At 43.0% G+C, this 26,171-nt stretch overlaps 2 protein-coding genes across 2 annotated transcripts; both read right to left on the minus strand.

The window, feature by feature from the left end:
• Positions 1 to 1,589: 1,589 nt before the first annotated feature.
• Positions 1,590 to 4,389, minus strand: LOC143581801 (uncharacterized; the record flags this gene model as incomplete). The annotated part of the gene is made up of 1 exon (XM_077064497.1): positions 1,590 to 4,389. A coding segment is annotated over exon 1 (2,800 nt), but the record flags the coding sequence as incomplete, so codon positions are not given.
• Positions 4,390 to 4,810: 421 nt separating this feature from the next.
• On the minus strand, positions 4,811 to 24,356 carry LOC143581799 (uncharacterized). Its single transcript, XM_077064495.1, has 14 exons — positions 24,063 to 24,356; positions 23,438 to 23,562; positions 23,228 to 23,360; positions 7,126 to 7,282; positions 6,840 to 6,959; positions 6,628 to 6,744; positions 6,430 to 6,510; positions 6,213 to 6,275; positions 6,091 to 6,142; positions 5,837 to 5,911; positions 5,574 to 5,621; positions 5,443 to 5,478; positions 5,271 to 5,345; positions 4,811 to 4,932 (listed from the first exon to the last, which is right to left on the minus strand). Exons 1-14 carry the CDS (start codon positions 24,226 to 24,228, stop codon positions 4,861 to 4,863), a joined length of 1,320 nt encoding a protein of 439 aa, XP_076920610.1. The 5' UTR covers positions 24,229 to 24,356; the 3' UTR covers positions 4,811 to 4,860.
• Positions 24,357 to 26,171: the final 1,815 nt, after the last annotated feature.

A 26,171-nucleotide genomic window follows, 5' to 3' on the forward strand; every position in this document is an offset into this window, starting at 1 on the left:
ATGTGAGTAATCTCGTACCTAATCCCTTTTTATTTTTAATGTTTTGGGATGTTCATGTGTTCGTACAAACTTGAGTCTTAAACTTGTTTATGAACTTTAGTCGCGCAGTATCCCATGTGTTGAGGACGTTTACTTGGCTGTTTATTTGTATGTGTGTATCATTAACCGCTTTGTTCGGCCTATTCCGAAGTTTTCATGGATCCATTAGATGAACACGGGAGACCTATCGTTTACGGTTTTTGTTGGTGCATTTTGTGACCGTCGCTATGCAATTCTGATCAGCGGAACGCCACAGGCGAAGTTAGCACAACTTCGCCTTAGGCGAAGTTAGAACAACTTCGCCAACGGCGAAGTTGTAACAACTTCTGCCTTAGGCGAAGTTATCACAACTTCGCCAACGGCGAAGTTAGCACAACTTCGCCTACTGAAGCCCAGGCCCGTGAATGTTTGTCTATATATATAGTTGTGTCTTGTTTAGTTTAAGGAATCAAGAAATCAGTGTGTGTTTGAGCAGCTTGTTTATTGAGAGAGAGTAAGAGACTAGAGTCGTGTGAGACGACCCGAGGTAGAGCTCACCTCGGGTCAGTCGTGTTTTTCTGTTTTTGTTACGGTATGTAACGTGATTATTTTATATATGAATCTGCAGATTTGTTTATCCCGTTCTAGTATTTGTTTGTGTATTTGATCGTGTACGTGTTTGTGTTATTCGTCTGTACACCATAAACGAGTCTAGGAGGATTCCGCACTCCTAGACCTCGTGCGGATCTCGTATCGATCGCCGACGCCCCGGGGGGACTTACAAGTGGTATCAGAGCCTTAGGCTCTTATGCTATGGTTCGAGATCTGCGTTTTGGTGTTTCTGGCACGTTTCTGTGCGTTTCTGGCCGAACAGTTCTTCAGGCGAAGTTATTGTTTATCAGGCGAAGTTGCCGTCACTGTTCGTAGGGTTTCAGCGAAGTTGTGCTAACTTCGCCTGTGGCGTTCCGCTGATCAGAATTGCATAGCGACGGTCACAAAATGCACCAACAGTCTCCCCTTTGACCGTTGCTCTCAATTCTAACAAACACGAAAGATCATCTGTTACAAAACATGCACCAACAGTTTTCTTTGTTTACACTTGCACAGATGTTTTCTCGTTTTTGTGCTCAATTGGGAGCACGGATTGAACTATGAGCTATGATCTAATTAGGCTTGATCACAACCTGATTGCACCCTTGTTAAACACCAGACATACACGTGTTGCGCGCAGATTTATTGTTATCTATGTATTGTATTAAACTTGATTTCTCACCAACACGCAAGTGTTTGACGTTTATTTTAACACATGTTCAGGTTTGCAGTAGCTGTTTTGGAGCTTGTGGACACATAGGAAGTTTTCTTTATTTTGGACCTAGATTAAAATGTATCAAGACAAGTTATTTGTTGTTCTAATATTTTGCCTTATAATATGTTGATTTATGTTATCTTGTGTTTACTTTGCGCGTGCGCGAATGAATGTATTTATTAAATATTGACACCCAATAGTGTCACGAGTAATGAAACAATATGTGGCGCCCCGATGTATAATCCGCCTTTGGTCGGGGTGTTACAATATCGACGTCGCGTCTCATTGAACTTTTCACTAAAAAAAGCGATAGGGCGATTCAACTGGCTCAGAACTCCACCAATTCCAAGCCCGGAAGCGTCACATTCAACCTGAAAAACATGATTAAAGTTAGGCAAAGCAAGAACGGGCGCTTCGGTTACGGCTTTTTTTAACTTGTCGAATGCGGTCTGAGAAGCGGGGGACCAAACAAACTTGCTACTTTTCAAACAGTCTGTCATAGGAGCCACGATGGTACTGAAATCCCGTATGAAACGGCGATAAAAAGAGGCGAGTCCGTGAAAACTTCGCACATCATGTAATGAAGTAGGGGTCGGCCATGTGGTAATTGCATCAATCTTGGAGTTGTCCATGTGAATACCCGTACCCGAGACTAAGTAGCCCAAAAAAATTACTTCGTGTTGAAGAAAATGACACTTGTTTTCATTGGCATATAACTTTTGTTCTCGGAGAATGCTAAAAACCTCCTTAAGGTGGTGAAGATGATCGTCCAAACTGTTGCTAAAAACCAAAATATCATCAAAATATACCACCATAAAACGACCAATGAATGCCTTAAAAATATGATTCATTAAACGCATGAATGTACTAGGCGCGTTTGACAAACCAAAAGGCATAACCATCCACTCATATAACCCATCACGAGTCTTAAAAGCCGTTTTCCACTCGTCACCCGGTCGCAGACGAATCTGATGGTACCCACTACGTAGATCAATCTTAGAAAAAATCTGTGCCCCATGCAACTGGTCAAGAAGATCATCAAAGCGTGGAATTGGAAAACGGTACTTAATAGTGATTTTATTTACCGCTCTACTATCGATGCACATGCGGAAAGTACCGTTTGGTTTTGGGACGAGCAAAGCGGGTACGGCACAAGGGCTCATGCTTTCCCGGATAAGACCTTTTTCAAGTAGCTCGGTCACTTGTCGATGGAGTTCAGCAAATTCCTTTGGATTCATTCGATACGCGGGTTTATTAGGAATACTAGCACCGGGTACAAAATCAATGCAATGTTGAATTTCACGTACCAAAGGAAGGCCTGCAGGGATGTCAGATGGAAAGATATCAGAAAATTCACGAAGCAATGGCAAAACTGCAGATGGTATGTCCCCCGCAGGTTCGTTCTCCTCGAGCACAACTAAACCAAAAACAGGTGGGGCGGATGGTAGCTTAGCAAGACCTGCAAAATCAGCCTTGGTCAATGTGGCAGTAGTGGTCGGGTCATCTCGTGGATTAAGAGGGGCCAATGTAATGTTTAAACCATCTTTTTTGAAAGAATAAGTGTTGCGGAAACCGTCGTGTTTAACACGTCGATCATAAAGCCACGGCCGTCCTAATAACAAATGACAAGCATCCATCGGAATTACCTCGCACCATATTTCATTGGCATATTTGTTACCGATGGAAAATTGGACGAGACATTTATGATTAACTTTCACCAAATTCCCTTTTCGCAACCACGTTAACTGGTATGGTTCTGGATGAGCATGCATTGGCAACCCGAGTTTCTCAACCATGGTAGTAGCCACCATGTTTTCACAAGACCCACCATCAACAATTACAGTACAAACTTTCCCTTTTGCTGTGCAATTTGTGCGAAAAATGTTGTGACGTAGCCACTTTGTGTCATCCTCATTATCCGCTACGGTCGTGTTTAAGAGCCTGCGAGATACCAAAAGTTCACCCCTATCCGGGTAAAGTATTTTGGACCCTTCCTCTCCATCCGTGTCATAATGTGGTTCCGTGTCATCCACAAAAGCGACTAGTTGTTTGTTGGGGCAGTCACGCTTTAAGTGACCAAATCCTTGACATTTGAAACAGCGAAGAGACCCTGAACTCCCCGGTTGCAAAGTGGCAGGTGGTGTTGGGTCTGGTTTTACTGGTCCGGGTCGTGATGTGGGTGTGGGTGTGGGTTTTGGGTTTGTAGCAGGTTGTTTAAGAAAATATTTGCTCTTATGAACGAGTTGTTTTTCAACCCGTAAGGCCAACTTACACACGTCATGAAAGGAATAATATTGCTGTAGGGAAACTACATCTCCAATTTCCGGTTTGAGAATACCCAAAAAACGAGCTATAACCTGTTCTTCGTCTCCTTCTGCCCCGCAGCGCATACGCAAACGTTCAAACTCCCCAATAAGTTCTTCGACCGTTAAAGAGCCCTGTTTCAGATTCTGGTAATCAAGATAGGAGTCTTTTTTGTAAGTAACTGGAAGGAACTTCGCTTTTAATAACTTTTTCATCTTGTCCCACGATTCAACCCTATGTTTCCCTGCCCGATAACGTGTCTTGTTTACATGTTCCCACCATAAGGAGGCTGATTTCTTAAGTTTCAGGGCAACGAACTTTACCTTTAGGCGATCTGGAACATCTCGAATATCAAATACACGTTCAACTGTTTGCAACCAATCTAAAAATTCATCGGGTTGTAGACGACCCTCAAACTCTGGTAGGTCGGTACGAAGACCCAACGAACGTAATGGATCAGTTTGTTGTGGGATAGGTGGTGGTGGAGGGGGGTTACGGCGGTGACGGTTAGGTGGGGTGGGCGGTGGCTGGTCATAAAAAAAATTTTCAGTTTCGGTGTCATCGGATTCATCAAGAACCGATCCAGTGGGTGTTTCTTCATACTGTCTTTCATACCTGTTGAAAGGATTGATCTCTAATTCCCGAATCCGTTGTTGAAGCCTTTCAATTTCAATGTCGCGTGGGTCGCGGCCCTCTTCACCGTTGCCTCTGGCGGCGGTTCGACGGTGTGGCTGGCGGCGATTTCCTCCTTGTGCAGACATCTCCAAAATCCTGAGCTCTGAATACCACTTGATACGGATTCGTATAAGCGGAAAACCAAGTACCTAGGCAGAACCCTAGCGGCGATGACGCTTGGCCAACCAAGTCGTCTTCGACGGACGTTAAATTCCGGCCAACCGAAAAATAACTAGAGAGAAACTCTCAATAAGAATTTTCTTTTATTATTTTCTTTTTTCATCCAACCAAAGAGATTACAATGCCTTTTAAATGGGAAAACAACCAACAATATTTAAGGAAACAAATAAATCACAATCTCCACAAAAATATAAAAGATACTGAAGGAAATAAACTCTCTTTATTTGGTTGGAGTGAATCGCAAGTTTGGGCCGGTCCTAGCCACTTTGGACGCCTGTTAGTTGCAAGCCTGGCGGGTCTTCTTCTGGTAGGATTGGATCCGTATCACAATGGTTCTTATAATAAACTCTAGCGGTAGATTTTCTGGCAATGATATATCACGTTGTTCCTCTTTCTTCTGCTTCGGGTTCCACAACTGGTGGTATACAGTCCACCTTGTACCGGAGGGCCTGTTGCAGTTGTTAGATTCGATTAGTGTTAAATAAAGGGGCACCAAACCTCATGTTTAGTGCTTAAATCGTATGGCGACTTTATTTTAACAAACATGAAATTTTATCACAAAGAACTCACAGTCCCACCAATACCCTACTAATATACGAGGCTAGGTTAAAACACGTAAAAGGTTAAAGGCAAAAACTAGTAGAAATTGGATTTGAATATACCAATGATGCTAAGAAAACTTTTTGAGCAATTATTTCATTAACCATTTGAGCGATTACTATTTTCATATAAATCATGAAGCATTTGTGCGCTCAAACCACTAAAATCTTTAAAAATGTGTGCGAACCTTTCTGAAGAATGTCGAAAATGAATTATCCCAAATGAGTTTGTAGTTGCCAGCAGAGATTGTGCAGAAGTTGCCCTGCAAATTAATTCAACCTTTGAGGGTCTGAAATCCTTCTTAATGTTTTCAAAAAATAAACTGATATATACTGATTTACAGCATATATATTACTTACTTGGTCCGAATCATACCTCCGGTAAGGCAAGATTTGCTATGTAACATGTATACATAAAAACCAAATCAAAAGCTGAAAAAGAAAATACAATTTAACTATTTAAGTTTTGATACAGTCATAAGGGAACTTACTATTTTTCGTCCCGAAGAATTTGTATATTCTATGCTGAATCCTATGTCCTGTGAAAACAAGATAAATGTATTGGGCAATGGATATCCATAATAAACAAGCAAACAAACAAATTTATTCATTAAAATCCCACTCATAAAGGCAGGTAAATGTTTGAAATATATATGAAAATTTGAAATATTTCTGAAATTAACAGTTTGGATTTATATTTAAAGAACAGAAAAAATCATTTTCAATATAAAATCTATGAAAAATATATTTGTACCATGCTAATTTTTCCTTGTGTTACGGAAAAATCCCAAGCAATGTATGAGTTTACCGAGTCGACCTCCAGGGAAATCTAGACATTAAACACAAAACAAAGTTTAAACATTATTATAGCAAAACTTAAGAGTTTAGAAAAGAAACATAGCGGGTTGGCAGGTCGAAGCTGACATTAACATGAAAATTTTACATGAGCCACAATGGCCCGACCCTGACCCGTTTAGGTGAACACATTCGTGTGTTTAGCATATATACCTCATAAGTAGTCCCAGCTGGAATACTTGCTTCTCTATAGTCATCGTTTTTACTGCAAAAATGATAATTAACACAATGCCGTAGCATTATTCTAACAAATTATGGTAAAGTCATGTACTTACTTTGCTTCTATTGTACCGGCTTCCTCTGCTGTCACAAAGAAAGGAGAATTTGCAAACACTTCCCTATCAATCAAATATTAAACAGTTTCATCATCTGCCAATATGCTAGATGTCATTCAGATGACACAAATTTCATATATATGAGTAATATTAAATTTTAACAAACGTTATATTGCCAAAAAATATAACCATTAGTTGTGGGAATTGGAATCAGTACCCAGTGAATTTGAGGAACCTTTCCAATTCAGATATGTAGACATTAACCGCTTCTTCTAAGATAGATAATTGATGCTTCTGCCTGCTTAGTTGAAGTCACCGAAACCAGCCGCAAAACAGAAATAAAGTTAGATCACTTGTATGGCTTCTAAATATTGGTTGTTAGACAAACACTGAAATATACAAACTTTTTACTCACAATTTAACATCTTCAAAGCGCCACCATGACAAAGAGAGAAAAAGGTGAATATTAAGCACCAATTTTGTAAGAGCATACATAGGGGGTCCGTAGCGATGCCTTTGTTCCTCCATCGGCCTAAATATATATAAAGTATTTCAGCTTTAAAATAAGAATACCAACTCATCCAAATTGAATCTGTTTATGCATATTTTGGAGAGAAAGAAAAATACCCTTCAACATCATTTATTTGGCGAACAAAATCCAGTAGAACCTGCGGGACACCTACCAAGTATTTTACAACCGTCTTATAGACACCTCCAGCCGAACCCAACTGAGCTAACTGTCGCCTCCTGGGCACGCACGTTATACATTTAAATAGAGAAAAAAACACCTTTTTATAGTTACTTAATAGGGCAGAATATGGCCAATTGGTAAGGAACACATACAAGAATAGACAGGCATAAATTTTGATCCGTTTGGAGTTACAGGATCATAAAATAGACCCAAGTGTCTTACCGTTCCATTTGTTGTTGCCATAACAGGGCATAACGATCGCGTATACATCCACCAGATTTTATTAAAGCATCCACCTGAGCGTTCTTACTCCTCCCCGACCGCTCTCTTTGTTTTCTAATCAACGCACCTCTAAAGTCTTGTGGCATATATGTCATAACTGCATATGCATCCACAATTATCATCGGTTTTTTATAATAAATTAATAACAAAAACCATCAAGAAGCATTTCCTCTTATTAACGATTGAAGAAACACTAATCGACCCCGGGCAGATTACGGATAATCTGGGGGTTAAGTAGATGTTTCCCACGAGGGTTAGGTCCGGCAAAGATGGTTATTCTTCAGATGACCTGCAAAACAGACACCGTGAGCTCGTCACTGAGAAGGGGGGGGGGTTCCTCCTTGTGACCACCCTCCGGCGTGAGAATCAGACTAGATTGTTCTGAATATAAGTGTATATTAAGAGAAATAGCTAGAGAAGATAAGATGATGATACCGTTCCAAGGTGTTGGAGTATTTATAGCCGAAGGTAGGTGTCCAAGAAGGTACAGCCAGCTGTATAATATTCCTTTTCTACCAACTGTGGGTTACGCACGTGCCATGCTAGTGGTTGGTGGGTAGGCAGCGGCTGATAGTGACATGGCCGGCTGTGTACTATTCCTTTTCCACCAACTGCAGGCTATGTACGTGCCACGACAAGGGTTGGTGAGTAGGCAGCGGCTGATAGTGACATTTCGTACTAGAGCATGCTCCTCCTCGTACTGTTGTCGGTGAGCTGTCACCCTGTGATTGGTTCATGAGCTGCTTTGGTCAGATCTTGTCTATTTTGTCCATACCTTGGCAAGGTATAGTACAAAAGATCTTCCAGAAGCGTACGGACTGGCTCATTTAGTCGGGAGTATTCCCGCCTTGCTCATTCCTTCTTCAGGTGACATTACTGAATTATTAAGAGTTAGTGTCTTGTGCGTGTAGCCTTGCTATTAGTGCGGGTAGCCTCCCCTGATGGCTTGTATCCGCAGCTGCGGGAACAGGCGGGGTACTTCACCATTGGGAGGCTTTTCCTGCGGGAACAGCTGGCGTACTACGCGTAAGGTCTTCATCTCTGAGCATGGTGGGTCCTGCGGAACCAGTTGGTCCTTGCGCAGACGTCCCTCTTCAAGGTGAGTCTTTGCGGGTCCAACTGGGCTCTGCTGGGACCTACATCTTCAAGTCCCCCCAGTCCAATGTTCTTCTCATGAATTGTTAATAAGTGAGGTGAACTTTTGGACTTAAGCAAGGGGTTTTGAAAAGGGTTTTTAGTTTTAAGGTTTTCCGTGGGGATTCTTCCCGCGGTTTTCCTAATGTCACGTGCAGAAATTCCCGACTTTTCTGCTTGATCTTTGGGTATGATGCGGGTAGGTGTGTAACCTCCTCGCAAGTCAGGAGCGTTGAGTTTCACTTGTAGATTCTCCACGAGATTTTGGTAGTTTTAGACAGTGATCAATTATGTTAAACAACCAATTCCATCTTGGAGCTTCAGACAATCTAGTCCTCAACGTTCCCGCTATGCGGGGATGTTATTTCCCTTTCCGCAAGCATGGCCCAGAAGATCCTTCTTGGTTTCAATTCCCTGCAAGTGCTAAGTATGTGAAGGGTTTCGCCTTGACACTGTACCCGCACTCGTCTTATAGTTTCTTTACTTGCAAGGTATTCTTGGCTTCAATTCCCTGCAGGTGCTAGGTATGTTAAGGGTTTCGCCTTAACACTGTACCCGCACTTGTCTTACGGTTTCTTGGGTACCAAGGTAAGGGGGTATATTCCCTCTTATTTTTGAATCTTTGAATCTTTTTGAATTTTTTTGAAATTCGAAGAGTTGGTGAAAGGATAGGAACAGTCCAAACTATTGAAGGACGTTAGTGTCGTCCGACGGTTTCTTCTGACAGTTTCAGGACGTGCAGGAAGTTATGGCGACGTGACAGTATATGGTCATTCCAGACGCTTTTTCAGGCGCGTGGGAGCGATTTTTCGGGCGCGTGGGTGCGAACTTTGCGGCGCGCGTCCTGTCAACAGCTGTTGCCAGCTTGCTCTTTCCACGTGTCATAGTTTCATTGCACCTGCGCTTTTCTCTCTCCCCCGCATTAATTTCATCGCATTCATTGCGATGAGTATATAAAGGGGGAGAGGGTGCATCTTAATCCACACTTTCACTTCTCTCTTCTTCTTCTAAACGATTTCCGGCGAATACTCTAACCTTTCCGTCGAGCATTCTCCTGAAATCGTTCTTCTTTACATCCAAAACATGTCTTCCATTCATGATCCTGAGGCTATTGCCGAGGAGTCTGACGTGTACATCGAGAATCCGATGTCTGCGTCTGACAAGGATGACAAGAGTACTGCTGGCGAGTGCCAATGTGCTCTCTCCGTCGACCTTTATCAGTACATCGTCAGGAAGTTCATGCTCGAGCCTTTCGAGCCTGAGTTTCCTGAGCCTCATCAGACGGTGTACGATGCCCCCAAAGGCAAGATAGGGGTATATGCTGCATTCTTCGTCTATGGGAATCTCAGGTTCCCATTGACGAAGTTTGTATATCGTGTTTTGGAGAGACACGGTGTGCACCTGACGGAGGTACACCCAATGGCGATCGCCAAGATCCGCCATTTTGAATGGGTGTGCCTCATTCTGGGTGTGGAGCCCCAAATCGACCGCCTGATGACCTTCTACTCCTGGAGGTGCATTCAAGGCTGGTACACCTTGGTCACTCGGATCAAGGGTTTGAAGATCTGTGCTACCGAGCGCAGTCTTCGGTCTTGGAAGCGGGAGTTTTTCTATATCTCTGCCCGTGTCGTCCCTATTGCGATGACATTCAAGAACGGGAGAGCACTCCCCAACCTTCACGCCTCCAACTACCAGGAGGCTGAATGGTTTACCAAGATCTCCCGGATCCAGACTCCGGTTTACCGCTTTGCGGAGTCTGGGATGGTGATGCTCGGTATGAGCCGGGTGTGGAAAGATGCTGGGGCAGAGGCGCCACAGATTCCCATCGTCCTCGAATACGGTTTGAACTCTATCCCTTACGGTATGCTTCATATTATCTGCTAATTTAGGGTTTTTGTTCTAACCATTTCTCTTTTTATTTTCAGAGGGAAACAACTTGCAGTCTCTTCTGCAGCCGCGGGAGAGCGGTGGTCCCGCTCGGTTGGGTACTCGTGCTCTTGACGAGAACGAGTTGCCCATCCTTGAGCAAACAGCAGATCGGTTTGTGGAGGTCTACCCGCCGGGCCACGAGATTCTGAGCGCCACGCGGCCAGGTAAGGGATTATTTAACCCTCGCCCTCTCAATGCTCAAACCTCTGCTGGAATTCCTCTAATTTTGTCATCTTCTGATGAGGAATCCGCAGATGGTCCTTTCTTCGCGAGGAAGAAGAAGGCTGCTGGCAGGAAGGGCAAGGCGAAGGTTGCCTCCACTGCCAATCAGGGGAACCGGTCTGATTCGGAGACCGAAAGCGAGGAGGCGGCGGGGAACCCTAGTGGTGGTGAGACCACTGTTCCGGAGGTTGAAACAGCTGTCACCTCCGAGCAGCCCAGGACGACGACGGTAACCGGCATGAAGAGGCCGGCTCCATCGGGTTCGTCCCCGCCTGTCCGAACCTTCAAGCTCAAGAAGACTCGTAAGTATAAACTTCATTTACTTTAACTGCATATCTTTCCGCCATTATATTTAAATATGTTGTCTTCATGCAGGCGTGGATGCAACCGCATTCCAGAGTGGAGCGGGAAGGAGCAGCTCTGGACCCATGACGGTAGGTTTGGTCAACCTACCCGAGGCGATGACCCAGGCGGCTACGCCTGTTTGCAGTATTGGTTCAGTTGCTCATCCCGTTGAGGCAACTATTCCAACTGTAACATCGTCCCCGCCGGCTGTCAGTGCCATCTTCACGGAATCCTTCACTGAGCCGGCGGTGGTTTCTCCTGCGGGTTCTTCCGCAGCGACGGCCACGGTTGTGAGTTCACCTCCTGTGAGTTCACCTCCGTTGGTTTCTACCGCGGCGGCCTCCACCATGCCTCCGGCGCCGGCGACTACGGCCGGTCCTTCAGGTATGTTCAGGGTAGGGGCGTCTAGCCAATCTTTGCCTCCTTCCCGTCTCATTGACCTTTTGGATGGATATCCCTTAGGTTCAGGTGATGGGTTTGGTGGCTATCGGCCTGTTGTCGACCCTATAGGTGCGTGGGGTTATCTTGGCCTTATATCCGTTTTATCATTTTTTTTTCTAACTGTTTTTTGTTTTATTGCAGTTCGTGATTCCAACGAGGTGTACGCTCCTCGGTGGAGTATCCGCTGGGAACGACCCTCCGGACTGCTGCGGATTGTGTCGAGTGGGCACGCCACGCCGCCCCAAGTGGTGCGCTGGGGGAAGCCATGTCAAGCTACCAGGAGGGTAGGCTGACTAATGAGCTTCGAATTCTCCTTGCCCGGATGCAGCCGCGCGTCGAGTTGCTTTGTCGTGAAAACGACAAGTTAAAGACGGCGCGTAGCCTGGAAGTGGCTCAGGCGCGGGCTATCCGGGAGGAGAATAAAAGGCTTGCCGCCGTTGCTGCGGAAAAGGAGAATGCTTTCAAGGCCCTCGAGGTTGAAGTTCAGGCCCGGCTCGAGGCCCGTTCCAAGGCTACCCAAGCTGTTAACGAATAGCTTCGGTTGGCTAAGAAAACTGCACGGAACGCAACTGAGAGGGCCACCAAGGCTGAAGCCGTTGCTGAGCCTCTACGCACCGAGAATGAGAAGCTTAAAGCCAAACTAGAGAGGCTCCAGCAGGCTCATGATGCCTTGGCCATGGAAGACGCCACTAAGCTCTAAGAGATCTTGGACCAGAGGGGCATGCTTGACCACACTGAGCGTAAGCTGAAGGGCGTCGAAGAGGCTGTAGCTAAAGATGTGTTGCTTGCCAACCTTACTAAAAACAAAGCCGAACACGCCCGTGATGAAGCTCAAGCTGCCCTCCAGGAGGCTCTGGTCACCAAGGAATGGCTTCTTCGAGAAGCGTTGTCGCAGGTATGCGTAGCTTCATAATTTCTTTACGCTTTTCCTTACATTTAGAAGAGTTTTTGATATACTTCTGTTTTGTAGGTTGTGCATCGGGTTCTTACGAACACATCTTATGACGATGCCATGAGCGCATCCCTCAACGCTTCTTATGAGGATGGGGAAAAGGCTGGCTTCCTGCTTGGTCTAGGGTTTGTTGAGAAGGGCATCCCGCCTTCTAACTTCCCTCTATATGACGTGGATACTGAAGCTGCTTATGACCAAGCAGTGAACCAATATGCTGTTTTCCCGCATCCGGTGGTGGAGAAGGTGAACGAGATTACTGCTGCTGATGATGGGCTAGCTATTCTCAAGGCTTTCCTTGAACCGCCACACTCTACTGATGGTGCGGGTTCAAGTGGGAGTGGTCCTGAAGCTTGAGCCTTTAAATCCCTCTCCACCGTTGGAGTAGATTTTTATTTTTGTATAGATTTATATTCTTGTATGCGGGTATGTGCCCGGCCATTCTTGTAATACTTGAATTTTTATGGAATATAAATCTTTTGTTAATGCCTTGCCTTGTAAACCTTATATGTTTTGCTCATGCATATTCTAGTTTAACTTAGCAATTTCTTAAGTACTTTGGATAAGTTAACCTTTCAACGTGGCAGATAATAGGTTAAAGTTTTGCTTCCTCTTTCGTGATTGTGAGTGTAAGACCGTCACTTTCACTTAGTAGGATGGCTAAACTTTACCTACATCTGACCTGCGTGGAGGTTTTCCTCATCCTTTCTTTAGAAATTTTCTAAGTGTTTTGAATAAGTTAACCTTTCGACGCGCGGTTGTCAATAGGTTAATGTTCAGTTTCCTCTATCATGATTGTGCGGGTAGGACCGTCACTTTCATTTAGTGGGATGACCAAACTTCACCTATAACTGACCTGCGTGAAGGTTTTCCTCATCTTTTCCGTAGAAATTTTTTCCGTTTTTTGTGTTTATGCGGGTTTTGCCACTTTCCACACGCAACGACTTACTTCTTCCCATACTTATTTATGCGGTGAATACCGGCATATCAGTGTGGGAAGTTCATAAGTATAAAGGTAAGGCTATCAACACAATGTGATAAAGGAGAATCATTTCCATTAGAAGTGGCTCTAGGCCTTTTCTTTACAAGTTTGGAATTGATCTACATGTAACATTTGCGTAATTGAGCTCCATTCCATGTTCTTGGGATGGGAGTGCCATCGAGCCTTTCGAGCCGGTATGCGCCATTTCCCAAAACTTATTTGATAATGTATGGTCCTTCCCAGACCGGGGCCAGCTTTCCTGGGCGCTCTTGGTTCGAAGCCTCGTTGTTACGCAATATGTAGTCACCTACATTGAAGTTGCAGAGTTTTACCCGCGTGTTGTAGTACTTTTGCATTTGTCGCTTGTAGTTCTCTTCACGCGCTGCGGCTAAGTCTCTGCGTTCTTCGGTCAGCATAAGGTCTAACCGTCTTTCCGCATCATTGTCTTCTAGCTGAACCAAGACCCTTGGTGAGGGTAGACCAATTTCGACCGGGACCATGGCTTCAGTGCCATAAGTGAGGCTGAACGGGGTTTCTCCCGTACTTGCCTTTTTCAACGTTCTGTTTGCCCAAAGGACGTGTGGAACTTCGTCCACCTAGCCGGATCTGTGTTCCAGAAGTCTTTTCTTTATGCTGTCGACGATGCTCTTATTTGCTCTTTCCACCTCGCCGTTACCCTGCGGGTGTGCCACTGAGGTAAAGGTGTGGGTGATTTGAAGTTCTTCCAGCCACTTTTGTAACTTCTTGTCAGCAAAGTTGGTGCTGTTATCGCTCACCAAAGTCTGTGGAAGTCCAAAACGACAAATAATAAATTCCCAAATAAATTTTTTGATATGTTTTGCGGTTGTTTGGGCTAAGGGTTTTGCTTCTATCCACTTGGTGAAGTAGTCGATGGCTACCACTAGAAACTGAACGTTTCCTGCTGCTGTGGGAAATGGGCATGTCACATCGATGGCCCACTTCTGAAATGGCCATGAAGAGGTGACTGGAACAAGTTCATTCTTCGGGCGATGCGTGTTGGGTGCGTAGAGCTGGCAAGACCTACACTTTCTGATGTATGCCAGCGCATCCGTATGCATCCCCGGCCAAAAGTATCCCGCGTTGTTTAGCTTGGCTACAACAGCGCGTGGACCTGCGTGTACTCCACAGATGCCCTCGTGCACTTCCCTTAGGAGGTAGCCAGCATCTTGGTTGTCCACGCATCTTAGGAGTGGGTCAAGAAAGTTACGTCTGTAAAGGATGTCATCGATGAGTTGATAGTTCAGTGCTTTACAACGTATTTTTCTTGCCTGTTTTTTGACTCTGGTAGTATACCCGCCGCAAGGTAATTTATTATTGGTGTCATCCACGTTTCTGTACCGGTTTGGATGACACAGATTTCTTTGTGCGGGACTGATGGTGCTCCAAGGAGTTCAATGCGGATGTCCTTTCCCAAGTGGGTGAAGGCTAATGATGCAAGCTTGCTTAACGCATCCGCAGATTTGTTTTCGCTACGCTTGACGTGTATGACTTTACAATCGTTAAAATCGCGCATAAGGGTTTTTGCTTGTGCGAGGTACAGGGCCATTGTGTCGTTCACGGCTGTGTATGTCCCGTTTATTTGGTTGGCTACTAACATGGAATCCACGTGGGCTTCCAAGTTTTTCACTCCCATCTTACGCGCAATTCTCAGCCCGGCCAAGAATGCTTCATACTCCGCTTCGTTATTCGTACTTGGAAAATCCAGTCGAATAGCGTAAGTGTATTCTTGGCCTGCTGGGTTGGTTAGTTTCAACCCTGCGCCTGAACCCTCGTTGCTGGCTGCTCCATCAGTGTAGAGTCGCCAGACATAATCGATGTCCTGTGCTGGGGAGGGTTGAGCCTCCTCCTGGCACTCTTTCTCCCGCGAAGCGGGGACTTCTGCAATAAAGTCGGCCAAGACCTGGCCTTATATGGCTAGTCTCGGCTTGTACTTTATCGCGTATTCTCCCAATTCTATTGCCCATTTGGCTAGGCGTCCCGACAATTCGGGTTTGCCTAGAACGTTTGCAAGTTTGAAGTTGGTGAGAACGGTGATTGGGTGACCTTGGAAATATCGTCTTAGCTTGCGTGAAGCCTGTACAAGTGCTAAGACTAATTTTTCCAGGGTAGAGTACCGGGTTTCTACGTCTGTTAGGACACGGCTAACATAGTAGATGGGCATCTGGATGCCTTTTCGCTCTACTAGTAGGACTCCTCCGGTTGCTCTATCTGTGGCGGAAATGTATAGGATTAATTCCTCCCCCGCTTCTGGTGCTGTGAGCGCTGGGAGTTCGATCAAGCGTGACCGAATTTCTTGAAAAGTTGCTTCCGCTTCTGGTGTCCAGCGGAAGTGCGTTTTCTTTAAGCAGTTTCTCTATGTTGACACGAATGGAAACGACCTATCCGCATGGTTTGCCAAAAAGCGGTTGAGTGCGACTAGTCGTCCATTCAGTGTCTGAGCTTGCTTGATGGTAGTAGGTGATTCCATTTTGATAATGGCTTCGACCTTTTCAGGGTTCGCTCTAAAGCCATCTTTAGTAACGATGACTCCTAAGAACTTCCCTTCTTCCATCCCAAAGGAACACTTGCTCGGATTGAGCTTCATGTTTATCTTTCTGAGCGTGTTGAAAGTTTCTTCGATGTCTTTCAACATCGCTTCTGGGTCAGGGCTTTTGATGACCAAGTCATCCATGTAAACTTCCAAGTTCCTCCCAATTTGGGCATGAAACTCTTTGTCCATCAGGCGTTGGTATGTGGACCCGGCATTCTTAAGTCCGAATGGCATCATTTGATAACAAAATGTGCCATCGGGCGTCCGAAATGCGGTTTTGTCCTGATCGTCAACGGCCATGTGGATTTGATGGTACCCCTTATACGCATCAAGGAAGCATTTAAGGTGAAACGGTGCTAATGAATCTACCTTGAGGTCAATTTCGGGTAACGGGTAACAATCTTTGGGGCATACTTTGTTTAAATCTTTGAAATCTATGCACATGCGCCATTGTTTGTTAGATTTCGGTACCATGACGGGATTTGCAACCCATGTTTGATATCTGCTAACGCGTACGATGCCCGCGTCAAGGAGTTCCTTGACTTGGGTTCTACACGCGTTAGCTTGTTCCGCCCCCATTACTCTGCGCTTTTGTATGACTGGCGCAAAAGCTGGGTCACACTTGAGCTTATGCTCTGCCTTACTTCGAGGTACACCGTGTCATGTCAGCTGGTGTTGTGACACCCGGTAATTATTTCACACTCTAATCTATATACTTGATTTAAATTATGTGTTGATTATATAAGTTATATGACGTATAAACCATAGTATACTTGAAATGTGAACGAGAACAGTCGTAATGCCTATAGGATTGTATAAAGTGCCGATGAGAACGACTATATGATAAAGACAGCCCAGTAATAGTCAGAGGTGACAAACATATCAAGCTAAATATATACCTATGATCCAATATAAGGGGTAATGGTAAGACCATGCCCAGTAATGTTCTAATACTCTAATTAGGACCAAAACGCCATAAACGTTTAAATAATGGAATATAGTCGCCGAACCGGCCAAATCAATGATACATTATACAGTGAGACGACCAAGATATGAAACTATGAAGGAATTAAAGGTATACTAGTCAAAAATAATATGAAGTTAATAATTTAAACAATCCATAAAGGATTACAATATGGAGCACTATTTAACCAAATATAACTCCGGGCTAAATTTAAATATACATCATACCGGGAACCAAAATAAATACGGGTTCCATATCATCTATAATATACCCAAAGTTCAAACAGAAGAGTGGAAAAACTCTGCGTGACATTGGGAAACCCGTGGGAAGAATCCTTGCGAAAAACCCTAAAAAACCAAAAATCCTTTTCAAAGACCCTGTGCTCAAAGTGCTCAAAGACCCTGTGCTCAAAGTGCTCAAAGACCCTGCGGGAAGACCTGCGGGAAGACCTGCGGGAAGACCCTGCGGAAGACCCTGCGGGGAAGACCTGCGGGAAGACCTGCGGGAAGACCCTGCGGGAAGACCTGTGGGAAGGGAATACTTCCGCCCAAAATGAGCCAGTCTATGCTTCTGGAAGATCTTATCTTTTACCTACCAAGGTATGGGCACAATATTGAAAGTACTACAAGATCAAGCAAAATCTTCCTAACCATTCCCTATGGCCGCCTACCCCCATTCCATCAAATAAACAACAATAAAAACCATGCTTTGACCAACTATTTCACTTTATGGTGTAAGATTTGACACCCTTAAATCAAGGGATTGTAATCTTTTGGATCCCCCAAATCAAGGGATGTGTTCCCTTGGGTTTGCCTATAAATAAGACCAATTATTTTGATGAAAAACACCACACACAAACTCATACAAACCCTTAAACACACTCCAAATTTCTCTCTTTTCATGGCTGAAGAACAGCAGCAGCGCAACACCAAGCAACCGCCTCTTTGCAACCCAATTTCTCTATAATTCTGCCCTGAACCTCTGAACCCTATATATCGTTGGAAAGCTAGAAGAAATCCTTAAACCGTAGTGGAAAGCCTTGAACGGATCTCTGCCCGGAAAACTCGGTAAGAAGCTTTGAACCTTCGAAGGTCACTGCTGGGAAACTGCATTTTCCAGCAGTACCCACCTCTCTTCTTTTGTTCATATCTCACAAACTACTTGGTATTTTTCGGTGATTCTTGTTTAGAAATCCAAGGAAACTCGTAAGGATCACGAACCATCTTTTGAATATCCATTTCCGGCTTAATTTCAGCACTTGGTAAGCCTAAAAGTCTAATTGTTCTTCATAAAATACTTGCTGGAAAATGGTTCTTTTCTGTCCAGCCAACACACACTCGTTTCCTTTGATTTTAACACTTGTGTTCATGTTTAATAAACATATTCTAGAGCCTACACTACAAGACCATCATCCAAGAGCCTAAACACGCTCAAGAACGTCTCGAAAAACCGACATTTCCAAGGTAATAAAATCATATTATGTTTAATAGAAAAACATGGATTAAGCCTAAGATACATATATTTAATGAGGTGATAAATCATGAATATAAACTTGAAGTGTGACATATAAGTAAGGATAAATCATGTTAAGTATAAGATATAAAGGATTTAAAGGGGTGTTTAAGGAAGGTTAAGGTAAAAATGATCTTCAGTAGTAAAACCCATTTATAAATAAACAAGATGATCTAAATGTAAAAATGGAATTTTGGTTATGTTAAACTTTACAAAGGATATAACTAACGTATTAAAAACCGTATCGGGTTCGTCATAAAAGTAAAAATAATAATAGTAATAATAATAGTAATAATAATAATAATAATGATAAAATATGAGTACTAGTAAGATATATATAATATATGCTTATAAGATTTAAAAAGGATATTAATAATACTTATAATATATACATAACAAAATAAGTATACAAGTCATACACATATATTCCTATATATGTGCAATAAATATAAAATACGGGTTTTTGTGATGGACATTGCGAGTAACTGGAAGGGTGGAGGTGCCGGTAGTCGGGACGTCCTGTCTAGGCTGGTAACTGAATATATCATAGATGGGCCCGTTACCTACCTGGGGACTAACGATGAGAGCTCCAAAACCTATTAGGCCAAAGCATGTCACGAACGTCATGATTACCGACTAATAATTTGTATCGAGCATTCCCTAATGCTCGAAGGATATATATATAAAGAGAATATAACGGGCATATATATAACAAGTATAAGACGTTGTCTAACGTCCATATCGCTAAGGTATAAAAATACATATATACCGCCACCTCATAAGTATGTATCGGGCTAAGTATTAATAGTAGTATAAGTATTATGTACTGAAGAATGTACGTATACGATATAATACAGGAAACTCACCAAGTATAACGGAACATTATTCCTCGATTTAAGGTGAGTCTCACAGCCCCTATTTTCACTATTTTCACTATGTTTTAAACTGTTTTCGGGGCGAGGGACACGTGTTTAAATATGTTTTATCATGGTGTATATCTTGATTTACAATGTGCGTGTACATGAGATATTTGGCGCGCTCATGGTACATAAAGTCCCCGGTATATATTGTAACCATAAACTATAGGCAACTATAGCCGAGGAACTCTACGGGTAGTACTACTGGTCTGACCAACCCACTCGTAAGTGGTCGCGCCACTTTATAAGACGGGTGCTTAGTTTTCCGATTTATTTATTCCCTCGTGGACTCGTGGGATGTTATGTGGGGCTTTATGGTGTATATATATAGTCAAGGAATGGTTACGAACTCATGTATTCACGTTACACTGCAAGTCATGGATATTGCATTCATGACGTTATGAGAATTATATTAGAAAGCATTTTATCGAGTCACAAAACTTGTGAACTCACTCAGTTTATACTGATTAAATTATTTTACGTGTCTTTCAGGTATTTAGCCACGTGGAGAAGTCACGGTGTCTCACTATGATTTTATGTTTAACTATGAAAATTTCATGTATGAGGATTTTATATTTTGGAGTTTTCATGGTTTTATTCCCCCTTCGGCGGGACATAACTGTGAAATCTCAATATGTTACATGTAAACTTTATTATTTTGTAAAACTTATATCATGAATGAAATCCTCATGTATTTTTATCATATAGTTGTTTGCTTAACCGCGCTCTCGAAAAACCTTTCATGAGTCGCACACCGGTTGTTTCCGCCTATGGACCGGGTGTGACAGGTGTCCACGCGAAGATGTCAGCATTTTTCTGTAGTAAGCGCTTGAGTAAGGTGCGCGTAGGATCGGTGATTGTTGGGCCAATGGTAACAGCCTGGTCAGGGTATTTGCCATTGAAGGCCCATTCTTCTGGTTCGGTGATGGTTGGTTTAGCCATCTTTGGTTTGGGTTTAGATGAGACAGATGCGATGCATACCTTGGAAATACCGGTGATCATCGCTACACCCTCAGCTGTTGGCCATCCCATCATGCCGTGGACTGAAGATACCACGGTATTGAATCTTGCCATCCCGTCTCTCCCGAAGAGAATGTCGTATGTGTGGTGTGGCTTCCTCATCACGACAAAGTCCACGTCTTCTGTGCGGGAGTGTTTCCCGTCTGTGAGAATGACGGGGAAAGATAGGATACCCAGGGGGGTGTTTGTGCTGCCGTCGAACCCTTCCATCGAGGCGTAGACTGTTTCCAGGCGTTCCTTGTCTTCGTCGTCTAGCTTGTCGAAGAACTGCCTGTACATAACCGTTGACAAGGCGCCGTTGTCAGCAAGAGTGCGGGAAGTAATGTAGTGCCCCAGCTGGCTTTTGATGACGATAGGGCCTTCTTTGCTGAGTCCTCCTGGCACTCGCGGGAAGCGCACCTCAGCTTCCTTCCACGCGCATGGTTCTGTCGTTCGTCTTTTTCTTCCTCTGATGTTACTATGAACCATGTGGATGCTGATGTCAACGGGTTTTCGTCCGTTGCCTTTGTATCGGTTATCATTCCTCCCTCCATTCTTGATTGATGCCACAAGGTGTGTAAGTCTTCCATCCTTGACGAATGTTTCAACAATATCCTTCAAGGATGTACACTCCTCAGTGTTGTGACCCTTTGTCCCGTGGAAGTCACAGGATTTGCTCTGATCCGCATTAGGTCGCTTCCGGATCATTGGAGCTTTTGGCCATGGGAGTTTTTCGGTGGCAAATATCTCCATGACGCTTTTGGTGAGTGGCGTCCACCGGGGTTTTCGGCTTGATGGGTGCGTGTTATCCCTTCCGCCTACTAGAGGGCGAGAGCTGGATGAGGTGTCAAAGTTTACCCTTGACTGCTAAATACCTAGCTTCCTCTTTTTGTTTTACCGGGCGGTCCGAACGTTGTTTTCTCTAGTCCTCTGCGTGTAGAGGTGTGTATTCTGGGGAAGATCCCTACCCAGTTGCTTCTCCGTTTCGGCAAAGCGCTTGGCCGCCGTCATGATGGCATCCCATGTGGATGGCATGCCGTCCTTACCCGTCAACGTGCGGATAAGCTCTGGGTATTCGGCGCCCTGGATGAAAGCGGCGCGAACAAGATCTTCGCTTATGGTGCCCAGACTCAGCTTTTTCGAGTTGAAGCGAGTGATGAAGTCTAGTAAAGATTCATCCTCCTCTCTAACGCAGTTGAGGATCGTCCACTGCTCTTCAGTATATTTCCTCTGTTGACTGAAGTGTTGGCTGAACTTGTGTTGGAAGTCCGCCCAATCATAGATGTGGTGGACCGGTAAACGATCAAACCACGCCCTGACCGCTCCAACCAGCGTCATCTGGAACATATAACACCACGTGGGTTCCGTCTAGTTGCTGACGGTTGCCCCCGCTATGAATCTGTTCAAGTGATCGTCTGGGTCGGATATACCATCATAAATGCCTATGTTGGACATTTGTTTGGCACTCTTCGGGGCGATTGCTTCCGCAATGTCCCTTGCAAACTTGGACGTTCCCGCATTTGCAACAGTTGGTCTAAAGGTTTTGGAGAAGTCACGTGGGTTTCCCCTCGCGTTCCTTGGTTCGAAGGTTTCTCCAAAATTCCTTCTCGGTTGGAAGTCTGTTTCTTTGCGCTTCCCTTTCGCCCTATGACGAGGGTTTGCGTCACTGTCGGACTCCTCCCGATCATCGTCCCAGTACTCGTATTCATTGCTCATGTTGAGCTGTTGTCGAGTGCTTCCGAATTCGTCAGCCTGTTGGAGTGAACGTAAGCGTTCATCCAACTCAGCTTGGAATTCCTTCTGACGTGCTTCCGCCCACGCTTTAACTTGATCAAGTGTTTGGCGGGGGAGCCTCGTCTGTTGTCTTTCCACCTGGGTATCAATGAATCCCAGGGGAGGATTGTTTACTGCACTTGCTCCGGCTTGGGTAACCGCGGTAGTGTTCGTAAAATTTGTGTACTCACCGGTGTTCCCCCCAATAGCTGGGGTTGTGGTTACCGGGGTTTCTTGGTCACTCGCTGGCCTTGGCACCGGAGTAACCTTAACCATCTTTCCAGATGTTTTGAAAAAACTGAGAAAATTAGTTCTAGCTTTTATGCACGGATGGCGCCAATGAAGAAACACTAATCGACCCGGGCAGATTACGGATAATCTGGGGGTTAAGTAGATGTTTCCCACGAGGATTAGGTCCGGCAAAGATGGTTATTCTTTAGATGACCTGCAAAACAGACACCGTGAGCTCGTCACTAAGAAGGGGGGGTTCCTCCTTGTGACCACCCTCCGGCGTGAGAATCAGACTAGATTGCTCTGAATATAAGTGTATATTAAGAGAAATAGCTAGAGAAGATAAGATGATGATACCGTTCCAAGGTGTTGGAGTATTTATAGCCGAAGGTAGGTGTCCAAGAAGGTACAGCCAGCTGTATAATATTCATTTTCTACCAACTGTGGGCTACGCACGTGCCATGCTAGTGGTTGGTGGGTAGGCAGCGGCTGATAGTGACATGGCCGGCTGTGTACTATTCCTTTTCCACCAACTGCAGGCTATGTACGTGCCACGACAAGGGTTGGTGAGTAGGCAGCGGCTGATAGTGACATTTTGTACTAGAGCATGCTCCTCCTCGTACTGTTGTCGGTGAGCTGTCACCTTGTGATTGGTTCATGGGCTGCTTTGGTCAGATCTTGTCTATTTTGTCCATACCTTGGCAGGTATAGTACAAAAGATCTTCCAGAAGCGTACGGACTGGCTCATTTGGGCGGGAGTATTCCCGCCTTGCTCATTCTTTCTTCAGGTGACATTACTGAATTATTAAGAGTTAGTGCCTTGTGCGTGTAGCCTTGCTATTAGTGCGGGTAGCCTTCCCTGATGGCTTGTATCCGCAGATGCGGGAACAGGCGGGGTACTTCACCATTGGGAGGCTTTTCCTGCCGGAACAGCTGGCGTACTACCCGTAAGGTCTTCATCTCTGAGCATGGTGGGTCCTGCGGAACCAGTTGGTCCTTGCGCAGACGTCCCTCTTCAAGGTGAGTCTTTGCGGGTCCAACTGAGCTCTGCTGGGACCTACCTCTTCAACGATAAAACAAAAAAAAGAAAAACCTGTGTTGAACACGTTTTCAGAATTCCTGGACTGAAAGGACACCACAATATTCAATATGAGCTCACATTTTTCTCTTAGTTGTTTAAGAAGGCGAGCGAGTTCAATGTCTTCAGGTGTAGATTGTTGTTGAAGCTGCTCACAATTAAATAACATTTATAAACATCATGAAAGCTAATGTTAATTATAATTTAGATGACGTAGCTTCTTACCAGTTGTGGCCAATGAGAGGTTTCTAGCAAGAAAATAATTTCTTCATTCTGCTCTCGGTTTTTCCACATATTCTCATCGATTTTATGTGGTGGCTGCGAATCTACTTTTACCAAATAACGTTCTCCTGAAACATATAAAATGTCAACATATGAAAAACTTAACTCGTAATCAAATATCAAATCAAAATCACAAAAATTTGAGGGAAAATCTTAAATTCAAAATCGGAGCTCCAGATAAAACATCTCAACCCGAGTTGCGCACACTGACTATGAGCCCCATAACTTAAAACAGAGCAAAAGTTATTCCCATCTAAACTGCTTTCTAAACCGAGTTGGTTCTTCAACTGGTTTTGACTCGATCCGATCCAGCTTCAGATTCTGGTTTGGGATCTGAAACCGAACCAAAACATCAGTTTTTAATTAGTTTAATAACTCCTCCATTGAAACTAACCAAATCGAACCTAATAAAAACAACTTCATAACTGTACTTATCCTTTTTCCCTTAAACCAGTTTTGACTAGCTTAATATTCACCTTTTAAGCTACACTACTGAAATTAAGTTAACTGATCATGATATAACTACACTACTGAAATTGATCATAATTCAATAATTTAAGTAACGAACCTTCAGGGAGCGGACGAGCAGCGTCGTCTTGGAGACTAGCAGACAACTGGCGGAGCTGTTGCGTAAGGCAAGAGACGTCGTCGGAAAGCGGGGGGAAAGGGTGCTTATCATAATAAGAAGAAAGGAAGGCTCTGGTTATTGGAACCAGACCGGATTTTGAGACCATTTTGATCGATCAAACGAACATTTGGTTTATTGATAATGGTGGGTTGATGAGTCGTTGATCGGAAGCAGCATAAAGTAATTGGAGGAAAAGAATATGCTGATTTTGGAAGAAGAAGATTCGGGTTGCTGGAGGTGGTGGAATAAGAAGTTAATACCGTTAACATGAGCCTTTTCCATCCATTATTGATTGCTTCAAAATTAAGTTAGTTACTTAACCAACGCTTTATTTATTTATATTTACTTTTATCCTTTAGTCTTCTTTTTTTTCATTATTGTTGGAAGGAAGCCAGTGTTATTATTTTATAAAAGTTAGTTACAAGTGTTATTAATAAATTTCTTGTAGGCATGTGAACGGACCGATCGTTGGTGAATTGTTCGTGAATTATTATGTGGAAAGTTCATGTTTGTTTTTTTAACAAACGAACATACATGAACACGTGTTTTATTCGCTAATTTTTGTTTGTGAATGTTCGTTTATTTATGTTCAATAATGTCTGTTTATTTATGTTCGTTTACATATTAATATAAATAATTAATATATAATCTTGAAGAGTAATCTACTTAATGGTTTTATATTTGTTCATTTCAGTTCGTTTATGGTTGTTTGTGTTCATTTACATTTGTTCATATATGTTCATCTATATTGGTTTATCTTTGTTAAACATGTCCGTGAACACTTTGTTTAAAATTTAAACAAATGAACATAAACGACACGTACATATTCACTTTTTAAATAAACGAACACGGACACAAGATATTTGTTAGATTAAGTGTTCATGTTCGTGTTTGTTTAAGGTTTAATGAATGAACATGAACATGCTCTTGTTCGTGTTCATTTACATACCTAAATTCTTAGGTTTTTAATATAAGGAGGATATATATTTCTTACGTGTCAGTGAAGATCCATGTTCAAACCGGCCTAAACAAATGATTTTATAAATGAAGTGTTTTAAGAATTAGTTAGTTGATTGACGAAAATCTTGAATAATCCATTTGAAGGTGTTTTATAAGTAAGAGGGCATACTATTAGCATGGGAAGTAATTTGTAATTATAACGTCAAGTTTCTTTGAAGAAAGAAGTTCTCTTTATGACTTTCTTTCCTTTCATAACTTAGACTTGTTTTGGAAGCTATCTTTATCGATTAGAAGTTTACCTCTTTTGTGTCCTATAAAAGATAAAGACACTTCGATTTCTTTTGATCAAGAGTCGAGCGAAACTTGAATATTTTGATGAACTTGTTTGGTATAATTTTGATTTATTGTAATGGCCTTGTCCGGCCTTGATTTTGTTTGATTATTCTAGCATCTTGCTAGTTCGTTTTTTTTAATAAATGCCGCATTTCAATTTTTTTTACCTCTTTTCAACTTTCAAAATCAATGTTGTTTTCTCTCTTTTATTTAACTTTTTTTAAATTACTTATAAGGTTGCATATATTTTAATTAGAGTTAAGCTTGACGTACCTCAGTTCCTTACTTGTCGTCATACCCCTTTCTGGAATCTAACTAATCTATTAAAGCAACACAATTTTATTCACATGACATTTAACTAGGCACTCCATATAGGATGCAAAGTAAATGTCATGTCACTATTTACTATTATATTATGATCCACGACCCGTTTTTCTATTATAACCCATGGCCTATATATCTTTATAATATTTTGAAAAATAAATTATTGTGTGATACAAGTTTCAAACGTAAGACCTTATATATCAAACCAAAGGTGTTTACCAACTCCACTAAAGTGGTAATTGTGTTTGATTTCTTGACTTAATATATATAAATGTGATTTCTCTTCAAATATAAAACCAAAATTATATATTTGTTAGCATTTCCATAACTACAATATCACATTATTTTTTCATATTTTTTTAGCACAACCATTTAAGATTGTTCGTTATTTCTCTTTTTATTTTAAAATATAATTTAGTCTTTGTAAATTTA

This window comes from Bidens hawaiensis, unplaced genomic scaffold (assembly GCF_021521415.1).
Source record: "Bidens hawaiensis isolate Kalapana, Puna unplaced genomic scaffold, B.hawaiensis_p1.1 tig00031185_1, whole genome shotgun sequence".
NCBI classification, from domain to species: domain Eukaryota; kingdom Viridiplantae; phylum Streptophyta; class Magnoliopsida; order Asterales; family Asteraceae; genus Bidens; species Bidens hawaiensis.